The 24252-nt window shown below is 41.0% G+C and overlaps 1 protein-coding gene and 2 pseudogenes across 3 annotated transcripts; 1 reads left to right on the top strand and 2 right to left on the bottom strand.

Moving 5' to 3' along the window:
* Positions 1-48: 48 nt before the first annotated feature.
* LOC111336897 (outer dynein arm-docking complex subunit 2-like) lies at positions 49-6628 on the bottom strand (annotated as a pseudogene). Its single transcript, XR_015995488.1, has 10 exons — positions 6579-6628; positions 2990-3127; positions 2297-2375; positions 1976-2157; positions 1799-1862; positions 1643-1693; positions 1467-1544; positions 1220-1330; positions 891-1112; positions 49-256 (listed from the first exon to the last, which is right to left on the bottom strand). The product of XR_015995488.1 is annotated as an outer dynein arm-docking complex subunit 2-like (transcript).
* LOC148717056 (uncharacterized) lies at positions 4303-23586 on the bottom strand (annotated as a pseudogene). The gene is made up of 6 exons (XR_015995487.1): positions 23165-23586; positions 20736-21046; positions 19856-20116; positions 12939-16213; positions 11695-11699; positions 4303-7479 (listed from the first exon to the last, which is right to left on the bottom strand). The product of XR_015995487.1 is annotated as an uncharacterized LOC148717056 (transcript).
* Positions 7821-12648, top strand: LOC148717057 (uncharacterized). The gene is made up of 2 exons (XM_088744677.1): positions 7821-10217; positions 10330-12648. Exons 1-2 carry the CDS (start codon positions 7821-7823, stop codon positions 12646-12648), a joined length of 4716 nt encoding a protein of 1571 aa, XP_088600803.1.
* Positions 23587-24252: the final 666 nt, after the last annotated feature.

Genomic DNA, 24252 nt, shown 5'->3' with positions numbered 1-24252 from the left:
TGAAAACTTGATTTTAATAAAACTACAAATTATATAATTGCTGGGTGCTTCAAAATTCACACTTTAGTACTCAGTACTCATTTTTGAAAGATCAATTCTGTTGAACGGAATCGGTGTCTGCTTCCAAGTCGTTATTTGTGTCTTCCTGATATCTTGCCCTTTCGTTGGCCATAGCAAGTTGTCGCATGTTCAACAGACACCCTGCGGCAGCTTCTTGTAAAGCCGCATCCTCTGAACCAATCGTCTCCAGCAACAGCTTGGAATACAAAACAAGATTGATTGACATTTATTAACCGTCTGACTGACTGCTGTCAATTATAATTAGGATTTCATTTCTAATATATACATATATAGATACAATGAAATATATGAAGTTCTTATTCATATACATATATATATTTCTTTTTTTTTTCCATGACTTGTAAATTTCGTTTATTCATAATTATTTTTAGTTTAATTCCGTGTGTGTGTATGTGTGTGTGTGTGTGTGTGTGTGTGTCCCGACCTTAATATTGTAATTCATTCTATGTAATTTGGCTTCCTAGCCTTGTTAAGCTTCTAGTTATTTTAGGAAGCCAACACCCTCTAAATTTAAAATTTTATTTGATGTTAATTTAACCTTCCCAAGATTAAGGGTGAATAAAGTTTTTGTTGTTGTTGAAAGCCAATTATGGATCAGAAAACCATCATTGACAACCAAGAGAGGGTATTCTTTCATATCACGATTTCAGAAATGTTCAGTCATTGTTTTAGCTCCTCAAAAACTGAACGTTAAAGACGAAAAATCTGTAACAAGCATCACTGAAAACAACACCGCTGGCTGACGTTCTCGTCTGGTAAACGTTGCACTTTATTAACAGCCGTTACGGAAGCAAAAAACTCTACGTTACCTTCACAACTCCGATGCGGTGCATAGTGATGCAGCTATCAGGATGTTTGCCCAGCTGTTCGAGAGCCCGCATTGCTGACCGCTGCACTATAATGTCATGTGACCCCAAGTACTCTACCATTCTTTCTACAGCTCCTTCCTGGGAGAATCGCTTCGCGTTGTTTCCCCATTTGCTGCACATGGCAATGGCTTCAGCCAAGTGTCGCCTCAAAATGATGTTAGTCTATAAAAAAATAAATGTCTTTTTTTTTTAACTAGTACGCGTTTACAGGCTTTCTCTCTTCGTAACCGAATATTCATAGTACCATAGTAACTGATATAAGACCTTACCTTATGCGTGAGTTGTGCCAGGTGAGAGACAACCTCATAATCAGTTATGACTCCCAAGTTCTCCCAATCACAAGCCACAACTGATATCACAGCGCATGCGCTGGTAAGGACCTGAAAACGTTTCAATGCATTTAGTTGGAGGAGTCTAAAATGACTTTTACTGCCTTTTTTTTTTTTAGCTGTTTCTCGTCAGCTATGATATACAAAACAAGAACAAAACTAATTTGTATTGGTTGAAATGAATTACCTCCAAATCGGCAGACTTGAGCTAGCGAACAGTCAGATCCAGTCCCCCAACAAATGATCGTGCGGTTTCCCAGGCCTCCTACGGGTCAAAGAAATGGCTGCGGTTAAATATTCTGTTCAAAGAAAATTTCATCCCCCCAAATGTCATCAGAAGGTGATAATGCATTTATCTCATACCGGTGTGTCTTGTATCAGTCTGTATACGGCCCATGCTCCACCAGAGACCACCTGACCAACAGGAAAATAGGTGATATTATTTACAGAAATTCAACAGGATGTTTAGGATAAATCAGTTATAAATCAGTTACAACTCTAAGCGAAACATCTACTCACTTGATTCTTCCTTGACTTCATAAGAGACCAAAGAAGCCTAAGGCCTTCCAATCTGTTGAAAACTCTGAAAAAAAGACGATAAATAAATGAGTTCAAATCAGATGAGATAATGAATAAAAGTATATTGACCAATATTCGTGCCTCCTTTTAAGAATGAGGCGCAAAGCTATCACTTACGCGCGGCAGCTGCTGTTCACAGCGCATGCTGCGATGGCTCTTGCCGCTGTGCCAGTTAACTCTTCATTGGGGATATTCAGAATGTCTACTAAAGTTTTACATCCCTTGCATCGTAAAATCTCCAGCGGAGCTGTGGGGTGTTTGGCAATCTCTCCGATGGCTCCAACAATATGAAGGTGAACCTTCAATGAAAATTGGAAAATTTGAGATATTAGTATTCTTTTTTTGGGTCAGTCCAGTGCATAATTCTGATTCCAGACCAATTAACATATATTTTTACATACTACTCTCTGGACCCCAGTCCATATTTTTGACACTTACTTGTTCAGGGAGGTCCTCTTCGCCTTCTTCATTCTGAGGCAGATTAACAAGAATTTCTAACACCTTCATCTCCATCAACCTGGATCAATAAAAAACTTTCATTTCTCTTACTACAAAGAAATTATTTTGATAGCTAGAGTCAAAAGCTCTACCTAGGAATTCGAGTGTTCTTTCAAAACAATCTTTTGGTTTCAAATGAGTCGGAAAGGCGCGCAAAACGACAATAGAGAGATTTAGCACCGCGTTTACGTGAAACGGCTAACGTCAGATTGTCCTTTCACGTTTCACGTAAAAGAACATGAATCTTGCTGCCCTAGCTTCGCGTGAGCACACCGTCATGGTGGATTTGAGGGTGTCAATGTATGAATTACAAGGAATTGTTTTGATGTCCTTTTCCGGAAGTAACTTCTACTCTGTGAGAGAAAAAGTGAGGAAAATATCACTTACACGGCAAAAGCGAAACACCTTACTTTCATGTAGAAACCGTCGGCAAAGCGGAAAAACAAGGTCACGTGGTCAGTCTTGCCGCTCACGTTTCACGTAAACGCAGTGCGAAATCTCTCTAATCTACTAAACCAAGATACAAATTAAAGGTTGTGATCTCAGAATTTTCAACCACGTGACCAAGGCCAAAAAAAGGGTAGAAGTAGTGGTAGTTGTTGTTGTTATGGCTATATCCCATGAAACGCTTACTTTTTGACATTGTATTCACTGATAGCACATTTCCAAATTGCACCTGTTACGGCTGCCAGCAGCTTCTTATTATCCCGGCGGGAAAGAAGCGATACAAGCGTGTTCAGACCTCCACAGTCATACACAGCCATAAAAATACTGCAACAAGTAAGTTTAACATTTTGATGTAATTTCTGTCTAAATTTGCACTCTTGGTTATTGGATCTGTAAATCATTGATTGATATGAAAAACAGCTGTTTCAAGAACGGTTGTTAAAAAACAAACAAACAAGCAAACATGCTCATGAAAATCTTGAAGAGTAATCTGGATATCTGGCTAACAACGATCTTAAAGAAGTGAACTAGATGAACAAATTCATCAAATCTGGGATGCCTTGTTTTCTCAGATTTCCCTGAAATCCTGAGGTCAAGGAATGGTGGCTCTAAAATTACCCACAATACCTTTTCAGATGATTATTTTGAACATGGGAGGTTGTTTCTATTAGATTGTGAGGGAACAAAATAATTTACAAAATGAATCAAACTAATGATGACATGATGTATGATATATAGAAGCCCTGGAGAGAGCTCTAAAGCAACCGCCTCCCGGTTAGCTCAATGGATAGAGCGCTGGATTGTTGTGCGGGAGGTCGAGGGTTCGAGCCCCGGCCGGACCAACACTCAAGGTCTTCAAATAATTGAGAAGAATATGCTACCGTTCTATAACATCAAAATAATGGTTAGATATTCTAGTCTTCCCGGATAGGGACGAATAAATGGATGTCCCGTTCTCCTGCAGGGTTAGGGGTAGGAGACGTTAATTACCCACGCACGAGATTAGTGTGTGGTGGATGTCCTCCCCTAGGGTGGGATGGGTAGGTTAACTGGGCCCGCGGTAATTGGCGCAAGCTGTCGCGGTGTCCCTGCCTGTCGGCAAATAGGCCAGCAAGAAACATGAAGTTGTAAGAAATAGTATTAGGTAATTGGTTCATTTATTTCACACTATTTACATAAACTAACATAGATAGGAAAGCAAAGTTGCAACAAATGATTACAAAATAAAATAAAGTACAGATTATAAAAACGTGTGTGGTGGCCAAAGTAGCAAAGGCTTTCTAGTTGGCCATCACAAGTAAGATATCAAGTAAGACATCAAGCCAGAGTTTCCCATGTATTTAAGGTTGCTAATTAAACTGTTGATTTTGATAAAGCAAATTGTTCCCTTTGGTGAAGGCCCATACAATATTATCATCCTCCTAAATATAATCATTGAAAACTTCCAACGATGGAAATTCTTGTTCAGAATAAAGGAATGCACATCTTAGGTGCTTCTCTTTTTCACTAATTTCTGGGGGAGCATGCAGCCATTCCCCCGGTCCTTCCCGTGATGCCCGTGGTGTCTCACTCTTTACTAGTAAATCGACTTGAGAGCTCCCTTCAGTTAGCAACCACATACAGCTTGTTCAGTGTAGTTAAGCCTAAGCAGAACGAAAATTTTGTGTTTCTATAATTAAACAACTTACAGCTTATAATGCCTATATATAACTAAAACAAAAAACCTACCATATTATTCCAACAAAGTGTAATGTTAACTGGGTTAAAACAAGAGTACCATCATGATAGTTATTGTATCTCTGCAAATCGATTGTCAAAAAACAGACTGGAAAAATCACAAGGCTTCTTGCACTGCATCCAAAACATAAGAGACAAAAAGTGGAAGTCGCAGAGTTTGACAGTCAGTTAATCATCATGAACTGCAAAGTGAAGATCAGACTGAAGATTTTCTTTGTAAGCAGATTTTATCATTCAAGTTTCAAGTTTAAATATTCAGTAACGATGGAGTTGTGCTCCCTGTTACTAGTAGTGAAAAATTCGTCTCATGATCACATTTGCTAACCAGTTCAATTTTCTCGTCCAGCAAGTTGAGAAAGTCTAAGAAAATTAATAGTTTGGTTTGCTTGTGTCATTAACACTGTCCCAGCAGTACAAAATTCAATTAGCATTGATTGATAAAACACTTGCTATAATCTACTGTCTTATTATTTTGTAGAATGGAAATCTTTTAAAATGAGCTTCTAGTTTAGATTTCCTTGCAATTTAGCTAGAAAAATCCCTCATCAAAGTCTCGCAATTGCTAACAAAATCTTATAAGTAGTATAATGTAGTTTAAACAAACAATGTAACCCTTGGCCCTAGAAGTAAGGAGAAGGTAGTGTTGAGCTAGTGAGTTCAAATGAAAGAAGTACAAAATTGCAAACTTTAAAATGGCCTGTCCCTCACAATAAAGTAAATGTTGTACCCCTGTAGATAATGATATTTAGGTCGAATTTTAGGTCAACAGTCAAGCTTTGTTTGCCAAAACGTGCTTTAATAAATAGAAACCAGACAAGTTTGCGTCAGGATAAATTTTGGCCACGCAAGTTGGCTGATTTATTGTCAAAAAATTAAATCATATCTATAAATTTTAGCCACACAAGTTGGCCCAGTTATTGTCAAAAAATTAAATCTTATAAAATTAATTATTCACGATTTCAAAGTTAAGCTTGAGTAAAGGTGATGGCACATTAAATGAAAGGCAGTCTAGGACTGCATGTGTTTACTGTTGTGTAGTTGTGATTAGTGTTGCAGTCATGATGGACAGTAACAGCTCTCGCTGATGTCAAACTTGTGACAAAAAAGGAACTTGGTTAGAGCAGAGTTAGTACACTGGTCAGTTGACAGGCTGAGGACAGGACAGGAAATGAATAGAATTGGTGCATATGATAAATGTGCAAAACTTTGCCACTTCGTACGTTCTGCATACCTGGTGCTATGGATATACCCACTCCCCTTAAGTCACTGAAGACTTCGAGCCCTGGCGGCACCGATTTTTTTTTAAATGGTTTTTTTCGTCTTTTCCCTTTTTTTTTTTTCATTTCCCTTTTTTTTTCAATATAAATTTCCTTTAAAGGATAATTTAGATATGTTAGGAGTAAACGCGCAAAGACCCGCGAACGTTTCAGCGATGACGTAGCTCTTACATTCAAAACGATAACAATGTCGAGAGGTGAGACCCCGGAAAAATCCAATAAACTCAAGAAAACCAAAAATTATCCTAAGAAACCCGATCAGATTCATTCAACGAGGACCAGTGTCAGAACTGAACCAGGACGAGTCACAAGAGATGATAGTGTCTCACGATTGTTCGCAACTTTGAAAACCGCGAGGGGCTTGAGGATAGACTACGAGCAACCCCTCCTTTTCGGCGAAGTCCGTCGCGTGAATCAAAATTAAACAGTGTAAAAAACTGATGTCAGCGCTGCGTGGGGAGCTCTAAGAGTGATAGTGATGCGCCGCAGGAAGTCCATGTATGAGGCGTGTAGACTACTTGGGAGAAGGTTTACGGACCTTTACGGACTTACACGACACCTGTAATTTTCCATATTAACACATTGCTCTTGCGTAAAGAACAGTCGATTGTTATCAAAGTCACCATATAGTCTTGTTATTAATGCTCTGTTCCAAAATGGCACGTCAGGACACTTTGAATAAGAAGCAAAGACTAAGCCACATCACCTTCTCGACAGCAAAGGTTCAACTACAAAAGTTAAACTACTCCAGGAATACTTACTTTCGTAGGAAACTGTCCATTAATCCTTTACCACTCTTGATAAGGAGCCAAGTGATCAAGATAAATTGTCAGCTTTCCTCCTGGCTCAGTAAACATGGCCCAGAAAAAACATTTCTTACTCGTAAACTTTTCAAAAGCTCCAAGCACGCCACATTCCGTTATCACGTTAAAGATTTCAGGACTTTGGATGAGACAATCGATTGTGACACTTTTGTCGTAAAGTCCCATCCACTGTAGCGGATGGTAGTTAAGAGTTTGTGTTTGAATCTTAACGATAAACTCCTCGTTAAGTTTTGGTTTAGGGCCCTCTCCGATCCCCTTCAAGTGAGTGCCAAACGGACGCACCAAGCATGCTCCTTGCTTAACTCGGGGAATACGGTCAACATCCACAGCATAACGAGTTTTAAGAGCTAGACATAGTGTCTTGTGTTTACGTCTGTGGTGACGCTGGCATTCTTTACTGCAATATGATGCAATGAGACATCCTGGGCACTTCAAAAACCGCACTTTTTTGTCTCCTCTGCGACGACAATAAGTGCAGCCGTTGGAAAGTCGTTCAGCCACCTCTCTGGGATGATACAAGCCTTCCTCATTGTTAAAATGTCTATTTTATGCTTCAATGGGAGGCATCGAATAGTAATGCTTTTCACCTTCCGGAAGGTCAGAACCGAGAGCATCAGTCTCTTTGTCGTCAATAATTGGGCTACCGTTTTTGAATGGATACTCAAGCCAAGGGCCACTGTGATCTCTTACGGTATTTGTTTTCAGAAAAACCCTCCCAGAGAAATTGACTCCAATAAATATTCCGCCGCATTTGTTGCCAATGAGTTCGTTTCCTTCTATGTGTGCCGATGTTCTCCCTTCAGCTAAGATGCCCCAGAATTCATTCTCGAAAATCGAGAACATTATGAACATTTGTCGCGGAGGGCCGAGCGACCACTCCACGAGAATTAGTAACCGCTCCTTTTCAGACCATGTGCGAAACGAAGGAGGATTTTGTCCTCCGTGTAAATCGTTGTGTTTAGTTGAGAATAAAGAAAAATCGCGTTCGCGACATGGTAGCAGAGCGACTACATCCACTGCCGAAACTCCGACGTTAATCTTCCGAGGAGGAAAGCCCGATTTAAACCGGAGAAGAATCTTAACAAAGAAAGAGACGAAAATTACGAATTCGCTCGATCGACGAAATCAACAACAACAGCCGTGAATTGAACCGTCCTCTTAACCGAAACCGCCGACAAGATGACAGATTTGGGCGACATAAGAAGACTTATTGGCCCAAGGAAAAGGCATGTCCTTATCAACCTTGAAGCAGCGACAGAAATGAAGGAACGTCCCATCGATGGTGATTTAGAGCAACTTTTGGACGAAACCCGTGACAAGCGAGACCGCCTACAGCAGCATTTAACTGTTTATCAAAGCCTTCGCGTGCAACTTGACGCTGCCGCAAAACTCGCTAGTAAATCAGAACACGATAAAGTCATGAAAGATTATGATGAATTTGTTAATCTAGTTTTGGAAGCAGAAGACGCCGTGGTAGGATTGAGCTCAAAAATGGCCATGATAAAGGACCGAATGGAATTCAAATTACAACGAGGGACAAGTAAGGTGAACTTTGAACTCGAAGAGAAGATGTTAGAGATCGAACAACAGAAGGCCGAAATTGAACACCGAAAATTACAAATTGAGGCAGAACGACTTACCCTGGAGAAAGAAAAACTGAGGAAGAAATTAGAAGTTGACACTAAACCAGGTACGAAACCTAGCACTGTAAAATTACCTAAGCTTGACTTCAAGAAGTTTAGTGGAGGGCTCCTAAATTGGCAGGAATTCTGGGATTCCTTTAACTCAGCTATACATTCTAATCCATCTCTCAGTCCAGCAGAAAAAATGAATTACCTCAGAGCTCAGCTAGAAGGTGATGCTGCAGATGTTATCTCAGGTCTAACCCTGACTAATGCAAATTACCAACAGTCTATAAAATTGTTGAAGGAACGTTATGGACAAAATGAGGTCATCGTCAATGTTCATTATACTAGTCTTATGGATTTACCTGCCTCCTCAAGTCAAACATCAGCCCTACGTAAGAACTATGATCTCATTGAAAAACACCTTAGATCATTAGAAGCTCTTGGAGAAAATATTGAGAGTAAAATGCTAGTGTCCCTGATAATGGCTAAACTACCCAAAGATGTTCTCATCCACCTGACTGACCAGAAAAATGATGGTGATGAATGGACAGTGCAGCTACTCAGAGATCAGTTGCATAGGTACATTAGTAACAGAGAAAATGCAGATAGGCAAACTTCTTACAACGTTGACTACAAAGGCTCGGTTGGAAACATGTGGTCTACATCACAAGTCACCCAGTTTGGTTCTAACACTACTACAGGTGCATTACTGTCTGAAACCAAACAACCGCAGAATCTCACAGGAAGAAGGAAAATGATTTGCATCTATTGCAATGGACAACACTGGAGTGATGAGTGTCAAACCTTCCCAACTGTGACAGCTAGGAAAGAAAAGATCAAGGGGCACTGTTTTATCTGTCTCAAACAAGGTCACCAACAGAAAAATTGTACAGTGAAGAAGACGTGTGTTTATTGCAAACAAAGAAATCGTCACCACAGAAGCCTCTGCATTAAGAGGTTTCCAGTTGAGAAGTCCTCAGAAATGGCACATTCTGTTACTGAACCCTTATCTGCTACTGTTGCTACAGAACATACCTTGCTGTCCTCTGACGAACAAGTGCTGATGCAAACTGCCACCGTGGAAGTAGAAAACTTGCAAAAATCAAGAAAAGTGACCACCAGATTACTTCTAGACACGGGCAGCCAAAGGACCTACATCACCAACGAGCTAGCAGAAAAACTCCAGTTGCCAATCACAGGATCAGAAACACTAACAGTGTATACATTCAGTGCATCAAAACCCAGAGAGCTTCACACTCCTATCACTGAACTCCGGCTTTTAACAAAGGGTGGACCATCTCTGCATTTAAGAGTCAATGTTGTACCCACGATAACCGGTAACCTACAACGAACGTACTTCAACCCAGAGAAATTCAGTCACCTACTGAAGGATATCCCCCTTGCCGACTCAGTACCTTCAACCGCAGAAACTGCCAACATAGAACTGTTGCTAGGAAATGATTATTACTGTGATATTTTCTCTGGTGACATTGCAATGAAGGCAGTCAGTCCAGGATTAAACCTCATGGAATCCAAGTTGGGATGGATCCTAACAGGCAGAGTGAAATGTCATGATGACAAACCAGACAGCTCCATCTCAATGCTGACCTACACGTCCAGTCCTATCAGTGTACATCTGAGTGCTCAGTCTGATGACAAGCAGCCATTAGCTGCACAAAAGACACAACTTGAAGAGTTTTGGAAGCTTGAGACCCTGGGCATCAGAGAGCCTGTACAAGAAAATGAAGATGACAAAGCTTTGCAAAAATTTAACGAAACAGTCCACTTTGAAGACGGACGATACCAAGTAACCTGGCCTTGGAAAGAAGAGTCTCCATCATTACCAACCAATTATGAACTGGCAATGGGAAGGTTGAGATCCCAAGTCAATAGACTGTCACCAAATGACAAACATCTCCAGAAATATGATGCCGTAATCCAGGACCAAGTGCAGAAGGGAACTGTGGAAACAAGAAAAACATTGGGACGAGACATTCAGTCAGTCAAGTCAACAAGAATGGAACAAGATATATGAGAGCCTGACTCCATTGTCCTCACAGCCATTATCCAGATATGTTGGTGGAGATGAACACAAACTGTTCTGCTTCACAGATGCCTCTGCCAAAGCCTATTCAGCAGTAGTATACCTCTACTCTTCAGTAAATGGAAAAGCGACTGTCAACCTGGTGTTTTCGAAAGCACGCGTCGCACCAGCCAAACAACTCAGCATTCCAAGGTTGGAGCTGCTAGGTGTTCTTATTGGAACGAGATGCCTGAACTATGTAACTCAGCAACTTCAGTTGTCCGTGGCAGATAGATTCCTGTGGACCGACTCACAGTGTGTACTTCACTGGATAACAACGTGTAAGCCATTACCTGTATTTGTTCAGAACCGACTTAGAGAGATTACCTCACACAGGGATATCAAGTTCGACTATGTGTCCACTTCACAAAATCCAGCCGATATGTCTACCAGAGGTGTCTCAGCAGATGAACTTATCCAGAACAACTTGTGGTGGCATGGCCCATCGTGGTTAACTGATCATCCATCACAATGGCCGTCATGGAAGTCAACACAATTTGACAGCAAGATGTCTGAACAGAATACCAAACAATTTCCTGGCCCACGTGTTATGTATGAGACTACAACACTGGCTGGAATACCGAGAGAGACCAGCAAAACATCACTCGACAAGCCAGCTGCGCCCTTTGGGATCAGCGAAAGAAATTACTCTTCGCTTACCAAACTACTTAGAGTGAGCGCTTGGGCCTTGCGGTTTATCCGAAAACTACAGAACAAGAGCACAACCAAAGAACAGCTTACATCAGACGAAATAAGTCAAGCAAAGGTCATGTGGGAGAAGTATGTCCAAAAGAGTGTATTTACACCAGAAATCAATGCAGTCAAACAAAACTCAAGAAACAATCTGACGAACCAATTGGGCCTACAGTTGGATGAACACGGAGTACTAAGGTGCCATGGTAGATTAATCAGTGAAAACCTCCCAGAACATACTGCGTTCCCAAAACTCCTTCCAAAGAACCATGACTTCACAAGCTTAGTCATCAACAGCTTCCATGAAAAGCTGATGCATGCAGGTGTATCTCACACTTTAGCGGCTACCAGAAGAGAGTTCTGGATTCCACAAGGAAGATCATCTGTACGAAGAGTTCTACTCAAATGCTTGAGATGTAGACGATATCAAGGAGGACCATACAGAATGCCCGCAATGGCTCCCTATCCACGATCACGAATAGAAGAATCTCCACCCTTTACATACACTGGTCTTGACTATCTTGGACCCTTGTATGTGAAAGTCAGTCAGCCATCAGCAACCCAAAAAGTCTGGTTGTGTCTGTTCACTTGTTTAGCTGTTAGGGCTATTCACTTAGAAGTCGTTCATGACATGACCGCCGAACAATTCTTGTTCTGCCTAAGAAGATTCATTGCAACACGTGGAAAACCGAGACAGATAATTTCCGACAATGCTTCCCAGTTCAAAGTAGTAAAGTCGACTGTTGAAGAAGCATGGCAACTCTCCATGACAAGTCCTGACACACAAAGTTACCTGGCCAACGAGGGCATAAAGTGGAGCTTCACCATTGAACTTGCGCCCTGGATGGGTGGTTTCTATGAAAGACTTATCGGTCTTGTGAAACAGTCTCTTCGAAAGAGTATTGGAAAGATTTGTCTTACTATAGTTCAACTGGAAACTGTTGTAAAGGAAGTCGAAGCAGTAATCAATTCCCGGCCATTAGTCTACGTAGGAGCTGACTTCAGCTCTGGATTCACACTCACCCCAGGAGATTTCCTCAGCCTTAACCCAAAAACAGGCGTACCCTCCCTAGCAGAAGAAGATCGACAGCAAGACCCAGATTTCCTTAGCAAATTGAGTTCTTCACAAAAACTCCTTGACACGTGGCGTAAGGGTCAGAAACATCTTGACACGTTTTGGAACCTATGGTTCAACGAGTATGTTCTGAGTTTGCGTGAACGGACTCAGAACCACTTAAAAGCTCCCAGGACACAATCCTCAACCCAACCCACTAAAGGAGACGTTGTACTTCTGAAGGAAAACACGCCACGAGGTACCTGGAAGTTAGCCATTGTGGAGGAACTAATTTCAAGTGCAGACGGAAAAATCAGAGCCGCAACAATCCGAACAGCTACAGGAAAGTTGCTAAACCGTACGCTCAACTTCTTGTACCCCCTGGAATGTGCTGAACAACGAGAAAGCCCAATCCAGCCCAGCCGAAGTGAGGATGACCAGTATGATGCAAGCCACCAAAGAAGCAAACAAAGACTTACCACTGAGCGCCCAATCCGGAAGGCAGCTATTAAAGCAAGACAAGCCCTAAACAAACTGTTGAACATTTGATCCTGATCGCATATTGTTATCCCGTTTCTTAGATTTTTTTTTTTTGGCCATAATAACTCCATTTCGTTCTGTTAAAAAAAAAAAAAAAAGATTTCCTTTAATCCCGAACATTGACAGTCAGAACTTCTCGGCTGGGGAGTGTCGCGGAGGGCCGAGCGACCACTCCACGAGAATTAGTAACCGCTCCTTTTCAGACCATGTGCGAAACGAAGGAGGATTTTGTCCTCCGTGTAAATCGTTGTGTTTAGTTGAGAATAAAGAAAAATCGCGTTCGCGACAACATTTATGACACTTATGAACATTTGAGGATTATTATCAAGGGAAATACCAAAGGATCTGTTGTGGTGGATGCTGTTGTTTCGCAAATTTATCTTCTCTTTTGTATGGCAAACGATGATACCTTGTTTTGCATTTTCAAATATGTCATTTTCATTGACATCACATTTCCCAGCGAGATTCACAATCAGAATGCCGTGATTAATATTGTCGAATATCTTGCTTCCAATTGCTTCAAGTTCTCCTCCTTGCCTTGCCTCTAATCCAGCTTGCTGGTTCTTGTACACTTCGCAGTTTTTCACCAGTAGTCGAGAACCTTGCCCAACAACAAGAGCACCTCCGCCCCCACAGTTATGGACAACACACTTCTCTATTAATCCAGAGCTCTCGTGTGAAATATCGACTCCCGGAAAGCCAAGTATGCCAGACATTGATTCTGAATCACCAAATTTTCCTGTGCGATCGCAAGCACGCTTTCCCAAAGAGGGCGCGACACAGCCTGGACCTCCGTTACAGTCTGGTAAGTACTTACAACCTTTCCTTCCTCCTGAGATCTCACACTGATTTAGGTGAACAGCTCCATTTTTTCCTTGGCAGATCAGGGAAACGTTTATCCTAGGAAACACTATGTGTTCAAAATAGCATTTGGCGTGAAAAATTATGCACATCTTTGCACAGTTCAAGTAAATCTTGGGCCCAAGACTTACCATTTGAAGGTCCTTTAATGTTTGAAAGAAAGTCAAATGGTACTCTCCTTCATGCAACAGCAAGGTTTCGTCTCCATCAGTCGTCTTCAAAGCAAACTCCAGCTGACTTTTATTGTTAATCTCCCTGACACGAAGCCCTGGTGCTTCAGGACACCTGTGACAAAAAGTTTTGTCTTGGCGAAGACTGGGAGCGAAGTGAAGGGCTACTGCTATTGCTGCACGTTTCTGCCCTTCAAGCTCACTATTTCCACCTTCAACAAGTTCTTGCAGAGCCCAAGCTTTTCGTTGAAGGGCTTTGCTGTAATCAGGTTTTAGAATAAGGCACTTCTGACAATCTTCCAGAGCATTTCTTGGTTCTCCAAGTTTCAAATGGCAGAGGGCCTTGTTACAAAGCAGCTTGTGGTCATTCAGCCACAAAGCAATAGCTCTCGTGTAAAGATTCAGTGCTTCTCTGAAATTGTTATTTTTAAAGACATCGTTTCCTTTTTCTCTGAGTTGGTCAGCTTCCTCCTTCCTTTCATTCTGAGAAGAATCTTGTTCAGTCATGGCCTCTTTTTCAGGAGGAGGGTTTCTCATACAACACGCTATCACCTTGTAGTCCTTGTCCTTCAAAGGTACATCAACAAAATAATGCGGCAAGTTGCAATCTTCCTCAAGGGTCGGTTTTTCAAGGTGTACTAGCAACTCTAGTTTCTTTTTTTGCATAGCCTGAGCTTTCACTTTCTCCTGCGAAACACTAAAAAAAATCGCTGCTTCGTTAAAGATACGAACAGTTGCATCGGTGTAGAAACGTTCGACATCATTTTCATGTTTCTCTAGGTAGCTACGCAAATGTTCTTGCAAGAAGGTCGAGTGTGAAGCCAACTTGCCCCACAGTTGTAACGAAGGAGGATTTTCAACACTGAAAACTGCATCTTCAAAGAAACTTTTGCAGACTTCCGCTGGGGAGAGTGTTTCTTTTAATGCATGGTTCAGTGTGTGCACTGCAAAGCAAAGAACACGCAGTCCAATTTTGTCGTTTTCAATCTCACCTCGGATAACATCTTGCACCAGACGATGAATACTGAAAGAATCTGTCCCATGCCTTTGAAAAAGGGAAAACTTGGTTAAAAGGGACACAACCTCGGCTGCATCCAACAAATCGGTTACTGCCTCCAAAGTTCCCATAACGTGGAGTCCTTCGTTTATCACCTGATACGGGATGTCATCGGGACCTAGGTAGGCACAAATTTTCATTACGATAGAGGGGGTTTCACCAAGATCCATCTCTTCTGACATTTGACTGACGTGGTTAAAGTTTAACAACCATGTTGTGTGGACAGCCAGTCGCTCAGGTGATGTACTTTCCACCAGATTACGAGCCTTCTTCTTCTTCAAGAGAAGCATCTTTAGTTTCCTATACTTCTTCAGATATTCTTTGATAGGCTGGCCAAGAGATCGAATGTAAGCAGCAGCTTGATCAAGAGCTAAAGGCAGTCCGCCGAGCTCTCCTACAAGCTCAAAGAAATCACTGTCTTGTCCGGCTGTTCCACCTCTTGATTTTAAAAATTGAACTCCCTCTTCCTCTGTGAAGCATTTCAACTCAATACAAGAGCTTTCTTCGATTCCTGTTTCTTCTCCGATTTCTGTTGTTTCTCTTCTTGTGGTTATAATGATATGACCACGGGCGGCTTGCTTCCAATGACCAGTGAGCAACTTCTTCATATCCATGGACACTTCTAACTCATCCAGATTGTCAACAACTAAACACCACAGCTGTTCACGCTTTCTCAACCAGTCCAAGGTTCTTGACAGCGAATTGGAAAAGTCCTTGTCATCAAAAGTTCCAATTTGACGTGCCATCTCGCTGACAGACAACTGGAAATGGTTGTTGTTTTCGCCCGAAATCCAGAAAATACCACCGGGATATTCCTCCTTATCTTTCTGTCGCCAGAGAAACTCGACAGCAAGAGATGTTTTTCCTACACCCCCGAGACCGCAAATAGCTGATTCCGAACAACCCCTCACAACATGTTTCAATTGCGATGCAATTTTTTGGAGCTCACGTTCGCGACCACAAAAGTAATGATTGCGACTGGGCAGATGCAAAATTTCAGCATCGACTGTTGCAATGGCACTACCCTCTTCTAACTTTTTCAGCCGAGAATCTAACTGAGTTTGTCCAAACTCTAAAGCCTCCACCTTTGAGGTAAGTGCACCCTGCCCGTCTTTTAAAGAGGTTGCAGCTGATTCTAGCTCATTATGCCTTTCTTCTAACAAGGAGATGTTTTGTTCATTTGTATCTTGGCGTCCCTCAATTATAGTTATGTTGTTAGAAATATCTTCAATTGCTGATGAGAGTTCTTTGTTCTTTTCTGTTTGCTTCTGATGCCCTTCTTTCAGTCGCCTTTCTATGCCCACTATACGCTTATGAAACTTCATTATTTCATCTGTGGCGTCTTGAAGAGCTTCTCCTATCCTCTTAGCTTCATCAGCGTTGGATTTCTTAATGGCCTCTACGTTTTGTGCTAAGTTGGTTACCTCAATGCTGACAAGTTTCATCAAATCCTTGTCCACTGGACAACCCATGCACAATTTCAAACCTACCGAGAAACAAACGAAATGAATACAACGTCAGCAATGATGTGAATATTTTGCCTTGAGTAGCCAAAGTAATTATGCGAGTCTGTAGGTTTGTATTACACACTAGTGCATAACCCGTTGCCTTCAATTGAAACTTTGATGTCTAAAAAGGATAAAGAATTGTCAGAAATTTCCCAGGTATATTTCAGAGCCGGGTGAAAAGAATTGACTGCGGTTATGAATTGAGTCAGCTCCTCTCTTGTAGAGGAGTAGTCTTTATCCTTTTTGGACATCAAAGTTTCAATTGAAGGCGACGGTTTATGCACTAGTGTGTATTACAAACCCACAGACTCGCATAATTACTTGTTGTATTCGTCTTCGCATCCATCTCACGTTAAGAATTCCATTCCTTTTTCTCAGTTTCTAAGACTTCGTCGTTTATGTAGTGATGACTCTGATTTTCACCACAAATCAGAGTCAATGTGCCAGTTTTTCGATAAACGTGGTTACCCTGTTTCTGTCGTTCAAGCGGGTTACCACCGCGCCCAACTTATTGATCGACATTCAGCACTACAAACGTCACAAAAGAAAGATTCCCAACCGCATTCCATTCATTCTCACGTTTCACCCTCACAACCACTCAGTTAAATGCATCATTCTTAAAAACTTTAAATTAATTCAAAACGATCCAGAGACAAGCACTATCTTTTCGCAGCCTCCGCTCATTTAAAAAACATAGGCAATTTTATGGTCACAAGTTCTTTTCAGACTAATGACCAACCAGGCACTTTTAAATGCGCTCGTGCACGATGCAAAACGTGTCCTTTCATTCACAACACTGAGAAAATATCGGGACTCAAACGATCCATTAAGATCACCGATCACTTCACGTGCACCTCCGCCAATGTAATCTATTGCATAACTTGCACTTATTGCAAAAAGATATACATCGGCGAAACAGGCAGAAGACTAGGGCCCCGTCCACACGAAGACGATTGTAAACGCAAACGCTAGTAAACGCATATTTTTATCTCCCGTCCACACGAAAACGATCATCGTTTACGTAGCGTTTTCACCCGTCCACACGAAAACGCTCGTAAACGCATTAAACGATGTTTGAGCCTACAATCTGCTTCAGCGCCTTGTTATCAAGTGTTAGCGTCCATGTTGTAAAGTCGCCACGTGCGTTTGTTGTGATCGAGAGAGAAGAAAAATGTCGACCTGGTCTGGTCCAGAATCTTCTCTCTTTGCTCTCACGTCTGCATCTAAGTCGTTTTACTCGAGTGAAAGTGCTTGTAGTAATGGATAACAATATTGAGAGGTTTAGTCTTCTTCTTTTGTAGTTTTCCTGTATATCGATTATTGCATGATTCAATTGAATGCTCGCAATTATAATTGAAATAAGCGCAAGTACGACACAGCTCAACACTGGTGTGTACGCCATGTTGGAAACGCACGCGATAAAAGAGACTGGCGCTGACATCTGACGTTAGCGTTTTCACAGCGTTTACGAAAATATACGTTTACGGCCGTCCACACGAAGACGCATAAACGGCGTTTTCAAATTTATCCACTTTGGAGAGCGTTTTCGAATTTATGCGTTTACGGTGAGCGTTTTCATCGTCTTCGTGTGGACGGAAGGCCTAAACGCATAAAAAAGTTTGCGTTTACAAGCGTTTGCGTTTACAATCGTCTTCGTGTGGACGGGGTCTAGGTGACCCATTCCGAGAACACCTTCGCGACGTGGAAAGGAATGACAGGCACGCATCGAAACCAGTCGCTAGACATTTTAATTTACGGCCTAATCATTCTAAGCAACATATGGTAATCTGCGGTCTTTCCTTACACTTAGGTAGCACGGAAAGCCGTAAAACTCTTGAACAAAAGCTCATCTTTCAAACCGGCAGTCTAAATCCCGCAGGGATCAACGAACGCTTTTCATTCCACTAATTTATTCGTGTTTTTCTCGTTGCCATGTTCCCACCAATAACATAGCTCCATTTTCTGCCTTTGAAAACACACACAACCCACAATTCTTCTATTCGCTCCGACGAAGGGCTAACGCTCGAAACGTCAGCTTTTGTAATCGTTACGGTGGCCAATTTATCATTTCAACTCAGTTGATAGATCCAAATTATCTCGGTACCCCCACCGACGCAGCCCCAAACAGTTTCTTTAGAAACTATAACAACAACAACAACAACAACAACCTTTATTTATGTGTCAAATCTAAAATAGCAGTTATACAACCACTAACTGGGGACACTAAATACTACCTAAAAATTTAAGAAATTTAAAAATAAAACAATATATATGTACAATTTAAAATCTAACCTAAGTCTTACATAAAAGGCAGTTTTCACATTTACTATCAGTCAATTTAGAAACAAGGTCTATTCTACGTATGTTACATTTAAAAGATGATATGGATGTCAGTTCTCTTACATTTCTTGGTACAATTGCCCATATTTTGGGTCCCATATATCTAAGCGAATGTTTTCCAAAAGTGACAGTATTAAATCTAGGTATACCAAAATCATTATTACGCAGTGTGTACCTAAGTTGTGGAATTTGAAAAAGGCTACATATGTAATTAGGAGATAAATTGTTCTTTACCTTATACATAAGAATGGCTATATCCTGTAGTCTTCTGTTCTGCAGTGTACTTAGGTTAGCCATGTCTAATAATTTATCATAACTACTCCCCTTATCACAGTAAACTGCCCTAAGTGCCCTTTCTTGAATACGTTCCAATTTTCTAGTATCACTCGCCCTACAAAAATGCCAGACAAGATGGCTGTATGTTAAATACGGAAGAATGGCTGCCTTAAACAACTTCAGCTTGGTGTCTGTTGGTATCATATTCCTGAGCCTCATCAGGACTCCAACACGCTGGCTACTCCTCTTACAAATGTTAGCAATGTGTTCATCAAATTTAAGCCTATTGTCTATATATACCCCAAGAAGTTTTAAACACTTGGTAGATTTAACTTCATTGTCATCAATTATAATACTATCCATATCATTATTTTTATTCCCAAGTGTCATTGTCTGATACTTGTCATAGTTCCCTTTTAAGAAATTCGATCTATACCATCTGGAGGCTAATTCGGCACTTGCTATTAACTTATCATGCACCTCAGTAACATTACTGCCTGCAGCATGGAACTGGTGGTCGTCTGCATACATATTGATATTAGAATTAGAATTTACACTGTATGTCAGATCATTTTGGAACATGTTCCATATCAATGGTCCAAATGCAGAGCCCTGTGGACATCCCCTTGACCCCCTCTCCCACTCACTCACTGTGGATCCCAACTTCACCCTATTGTACCGATCAGTGAAGTAGGAGTCCAACAATTTTAGACTGTTCCCCCGAATACCATAAGCCTCTAGTTTAGCAAGTGTGAGTGGATAGTAGAGGGAATCAAAGGCTTTACTCATGTCCGTAGAAAGAACACCTACCACTTTATGTTCATCTAAAGATATCTTCCAATTCTCTGTCATAGCCAGTAGAGCTGTTTCGCAGCTATGATTTTTCCTGTATCAGCCTTTATTTATTTAAAAGGAAGACTAGGGTCCACCCTGGGAGAGGCACCAAAAATATTTGGCCTTACGCGCCACATGCACATCATCGTCTTATCATTGAGATGACTCACCCTTGGTTTCCCACTCCCGAAGTTCATCACATACTTGGTCTTCATCGGCTTTTGGAAGGCCCAAAGAACGAATGAATGTCTCGATGAGTTGGAAACTGTTGTTGAAGTCCAGTTCATTCCAGTGGTCAAAGTTACAGTGTCCCCATTCATTTCTTACTTTGGAACGCACATCCTTAGCATTTGTTTGGATTCGAGTGTGAAACACGGATGCATTGACCAGCATTCCTAAAACTGCTGACAAGTCGCATGTGCTATCAAAACCTGAAAATATTGACCACTTTCATAAATGGCTGTAGGATTGATATTCTTTTGTTTAAATTTCAATTAGCCTTTCTGGCCTCGTTCTCCAGTTCAAAATTCAAAAAAACACATTATCTCAAGCGAGGCTAGTGAGGCTAATTTGAGTTTAAACAAAAGAATATCAATCCGGCAGCCATTTATGAAAGTGGTGTATGCAATATGACATATAATTGAGGTTAGAACAAGGGGTAAGATACTCATACAAGGTAAATTATTAGTAGACATCTTCTTAGAGAGAAAGACTGTGTAGATCATATCCTAATCTTTCAGAATAGTTTAGGGTTGGCAAGTGTGACTCTTGACTCGGCTGAACTAGATGTCAGATTCTTGTTGGCCCAAGAGTCTTTTGGGCATGCGCTTTAGCGCCAAGCCACCTGTGTAAGAGATCGACGTGTCGATAAGAAATCGCAGGCTGATCAGGCAAAAGTATATATTATCAATTTTGTCCCTCGCCTTTGTATTCCTGCCCACTGTAAGTGATAATTATCGAAAAGATCAACTAGGGATTTGAGACTGTAGCGTAAAACGTCGTTCTGTGTCCAAAATATGAGAGTTAAGAGAAGAAAATTCAATTATTCACCTGTAAACTTGGCCATTTTTGGTTCAAGATAAAGTTTGGCCAGATCCTCAGCAGATTTCACTTTGTAATCATATAGATGCACCCTTCCCCGGTTGTTGTTCATGCTGCCATAGTTTAAATAAAATGATCCATCTTTTTTCAAGTGAGTGGGATAAACCTGCTTATCAATTCCACTAGAGCTCTTCAATGACGTGTAGTGTTTAGCAAGTTCCTTACCAGCAAAGCCACGGAGAACTGGTAATAGAAGCTTGTTAATGTAATTCCAATCACAACCCATCTTTTTTGTCTGTCATCCAAATCAAAGCTGCTAACTGAATGAAATTACAAAAGAAAACAACAGTTGCCATATATTGAAATAAATCTCATTTGAAATGCAGGTTTACATTGAACTTTAAGATTTTAGGCTTAAAATAATAAGCATTGGAGAAAATCTCATCACTGGTTGGAAGAGATTGGCCAATTTCACTGACTATGAATACTCCTTAGTCTGTCATGCGAGCAAATATATATATTTATAATTCAACTATTGTCCCTTTTTTAATAGGGCAATGGTACGCACAAAACATGCCACAGTATTACATTGTTGAATAGCAATATTGTTACGATGGAATAGTTAAATTTTTGCCTCAACATTGCCCTATATTGATGAGGTACAGGCAAGAATATAAGGTCAACTAAGCAGAAATTGGCCTAGACTCCTTTTTCTCTCTAATTAGCACTTGGCACTAAGTTGGTTTCTTGCTGGGGTTTCTTGCCCCGGTTAGCTCATTTGCAATTGGTTAGAGCGCCGGATTGTGTTGTGCTGGAGGTCGAGGGTTCGTGCCCCGGCCAGACCAATACTCATGGTTTTAAAATAACTGAGGAGAATTTGCTACCTTTCTATAATATCAAGAAATGGATAGATATTCTAGTCTTCTCGGATAAGGACGAATAAACCGTAGGCCCCGTCCCCTGCAGGGTTATGGGTAGGAGACGTTAATTTCCCACGCACGAGATTACTGTTTGGTGGATGTCCTCCCCTGGGGTGGGATGGGTGGGTGGTGTTGTAAGAATGGCCCTAAAAAGCCCTGAGGGAGTGGTCAATTAATGTATGTATGTATGTATATGTATAATTACAAATAAGAACCATTCATAGTGATCATGTGACCTTCCACATGGTTATTTTTCACGAATCCTGCTAAGTATACAATTTCATCAATTTTTTCCTTATAGATTCATTTTAATACAAGAAATTAATCAAGGTCCAGGAAATAGCATGTGATCAGAACATGGCTGCACTCAATGCCCAGGGGGGATACTTTCCAGTTACAGGCTAAAGGGGATGTACCATTGGATGGTAAGGTAAAGTCTGTTTACCAACTAAGTGGCCCATCAGGTTGGCATTAACTCTGGTTTCTGCAGCACAAAACTACAAGGAGTATTTCTATTCCTCCCTGGATGGGATGCTGGTCCATCACAGGGTTACCCCCCAGCATTGAATTCACCAGTACCCATTTAAACACCTGGGTGAAGAGAGGCACTTTGAGAGTAAAGTGCCTTGCTTAAGAAGACAACACTATGACCCTGGCTAGGGTTCTAACCAGGTGGACCACTCAATCCAGAATCAAGTGCACTAACCATGAGGCCACCACACCATTGGATGGAGTCATAATATAATAGTGTTGCATTTTCATTTGAGTTACTACAATGGGATTGCACATTTTTAGAATTTTGGGGGTAATTATGAAACTTCTGGTAAAAAGGGATTAAAAAATGGAAGCTAATCTTTACTGTTTGATTGGGATCACAAAAATCACATTTTCCCAAAAGTGACTGAGATGGGGTCTTAAATTAGCCACAGAATAGAGTATTATGGGGGAGGGGGTCATACCCATTAACCGTTTGCATCCTAACATCAGTATGCATATTCTCCATACTGTTCTCTATACATTTACTAAGGTGCTGACAAGGAGAACATGTTTAGCAATCAAGAGCTTTTTTAGTTGGTGATCATTTCCTTTATTTTCATGAACTTAATATGTGATTCAGGAGTGATAATGTAAGGAGGAATTAGGTATTACGGTAGTCACCCAGGGGTTTCATTAATACCAACTAGTTTTCACAGGCAGCAAAACTTTTTAAACTAAACTTCCATATGGGATAAACTTTCCTCTACAGTAGATGGTCAAACCAGGTGTGCAAATCTGTCCTTACAGCCAATCAATTCGCCCAGTACCTGGCCCTTAATGAAACCCCTGGTCACCCTCAGACTCTTAAGGGTAACTACCTCCCTGCCCCCCTCCCAAGTAAATGGTATGATATTTTCCTCTGCTTCACCTGACAGGAGATGTTGAGATTCTTGTGAAAAAAAAGACTACCTGCCTCCAAAGGGGCCAGAGATAGAGTGTAAATTCTACAGTTAATGAAAATAACAAAATTATTTCACCCACCAGGGCCTACTGCTGCTGAGGGAGTTGTAAGAACTGTGGGTGTGGCTGGAGGTCCTGGAAGTGTTGTTGGCATGAACAAAATGGGGGTTTTGCTCGTGCCTGTTGCCATGGCAGCCTAAAGAGGGACCAAGGCTATTAGTAAAGTAAGCTATTTGTGGTTAATGTGCATGAAATTAAATGTAAAACGTAGTTACATAATCAATGAATATGCAAATTAATGGAACTAAAAACATTACTCTATGACCTAGGGGTTATAAACAGGTTGCTATTTGAGATAGGGATGATAACAAAAACACAGAAGGAGGCAGTGTTACTTTTCACCATCACTTTCTGCACTTATTTAACAAATAACACCACAAAATTAGAGTGCTGAGAGGAGATCAATATATCACCGGCTCATTTGTTTTTTAGGTGAACCAGCAACTATCTCAAGCTTAAAAATAACAAGTCAAATATTTTGGTAGCCATAAGTCTTTGTTGCATTTTAAACTCTGTAGACTAAAAACACAACATGCCAAATAAATGTCAAAGTTTACTGCTGAACAAAATTGCAGGTGCAATCTAATCAAAGATGATGGATTGTCCTTTTGATCGACATCAGCTTTTAGTGCATCAAATTATCTTTTCGCCACCTGAGGCGGATCCAGAGGTGGTTTGGGTGGTTCGGTCGAACCCCCTAAATTGTCCCTCAAAATACTGGAAATTATGTTTCCGAAGGTCTAATTTTCAAAATCTCCCGGGGGAGAATGCCCTCGCACAATTTTCCAAACCCTCCTTTACTAAATCCTGGATTCACCCCAGGCCACCAACACATATCATGTAAGTCGATAAGTATCACGCTGTAAAAGACCAATCATTTTGATGGATCTTTGCAAGAACTCTGTCTGCGTTTAATATTTGAACAAGGCAACGAAGCAATTCGAATCTAATATATTGTTGACATAATGGCTACTTATCTCACGAATGATATCAAGCCAAAAGTTGCAACTGAGGCACCACAGAGACATGTATGTACTATCAAGTTTCTTCCTAGATTTCTTTTGTCAGAAAGTTTGACTACATGTGCCATAATGTTCATCATCAACTGC

Source organism: Stylophora pistillata, chromosome 14, assembly GCF_964205215.1.
Source record: "Stylophora pistillata chromosome 14, jaStyPist1.2, whole genome shotgun sequence".
Lineage (NCBI taxonomy): Eukaryota > Metazoa > Cnidaria > Anthozoa > Scleractinia > Pocilloporidae > Stylophora > Stylophora pistillata.
This window is presented reverse-complemented; position numbering and strand designations above follow the sequence as displayed.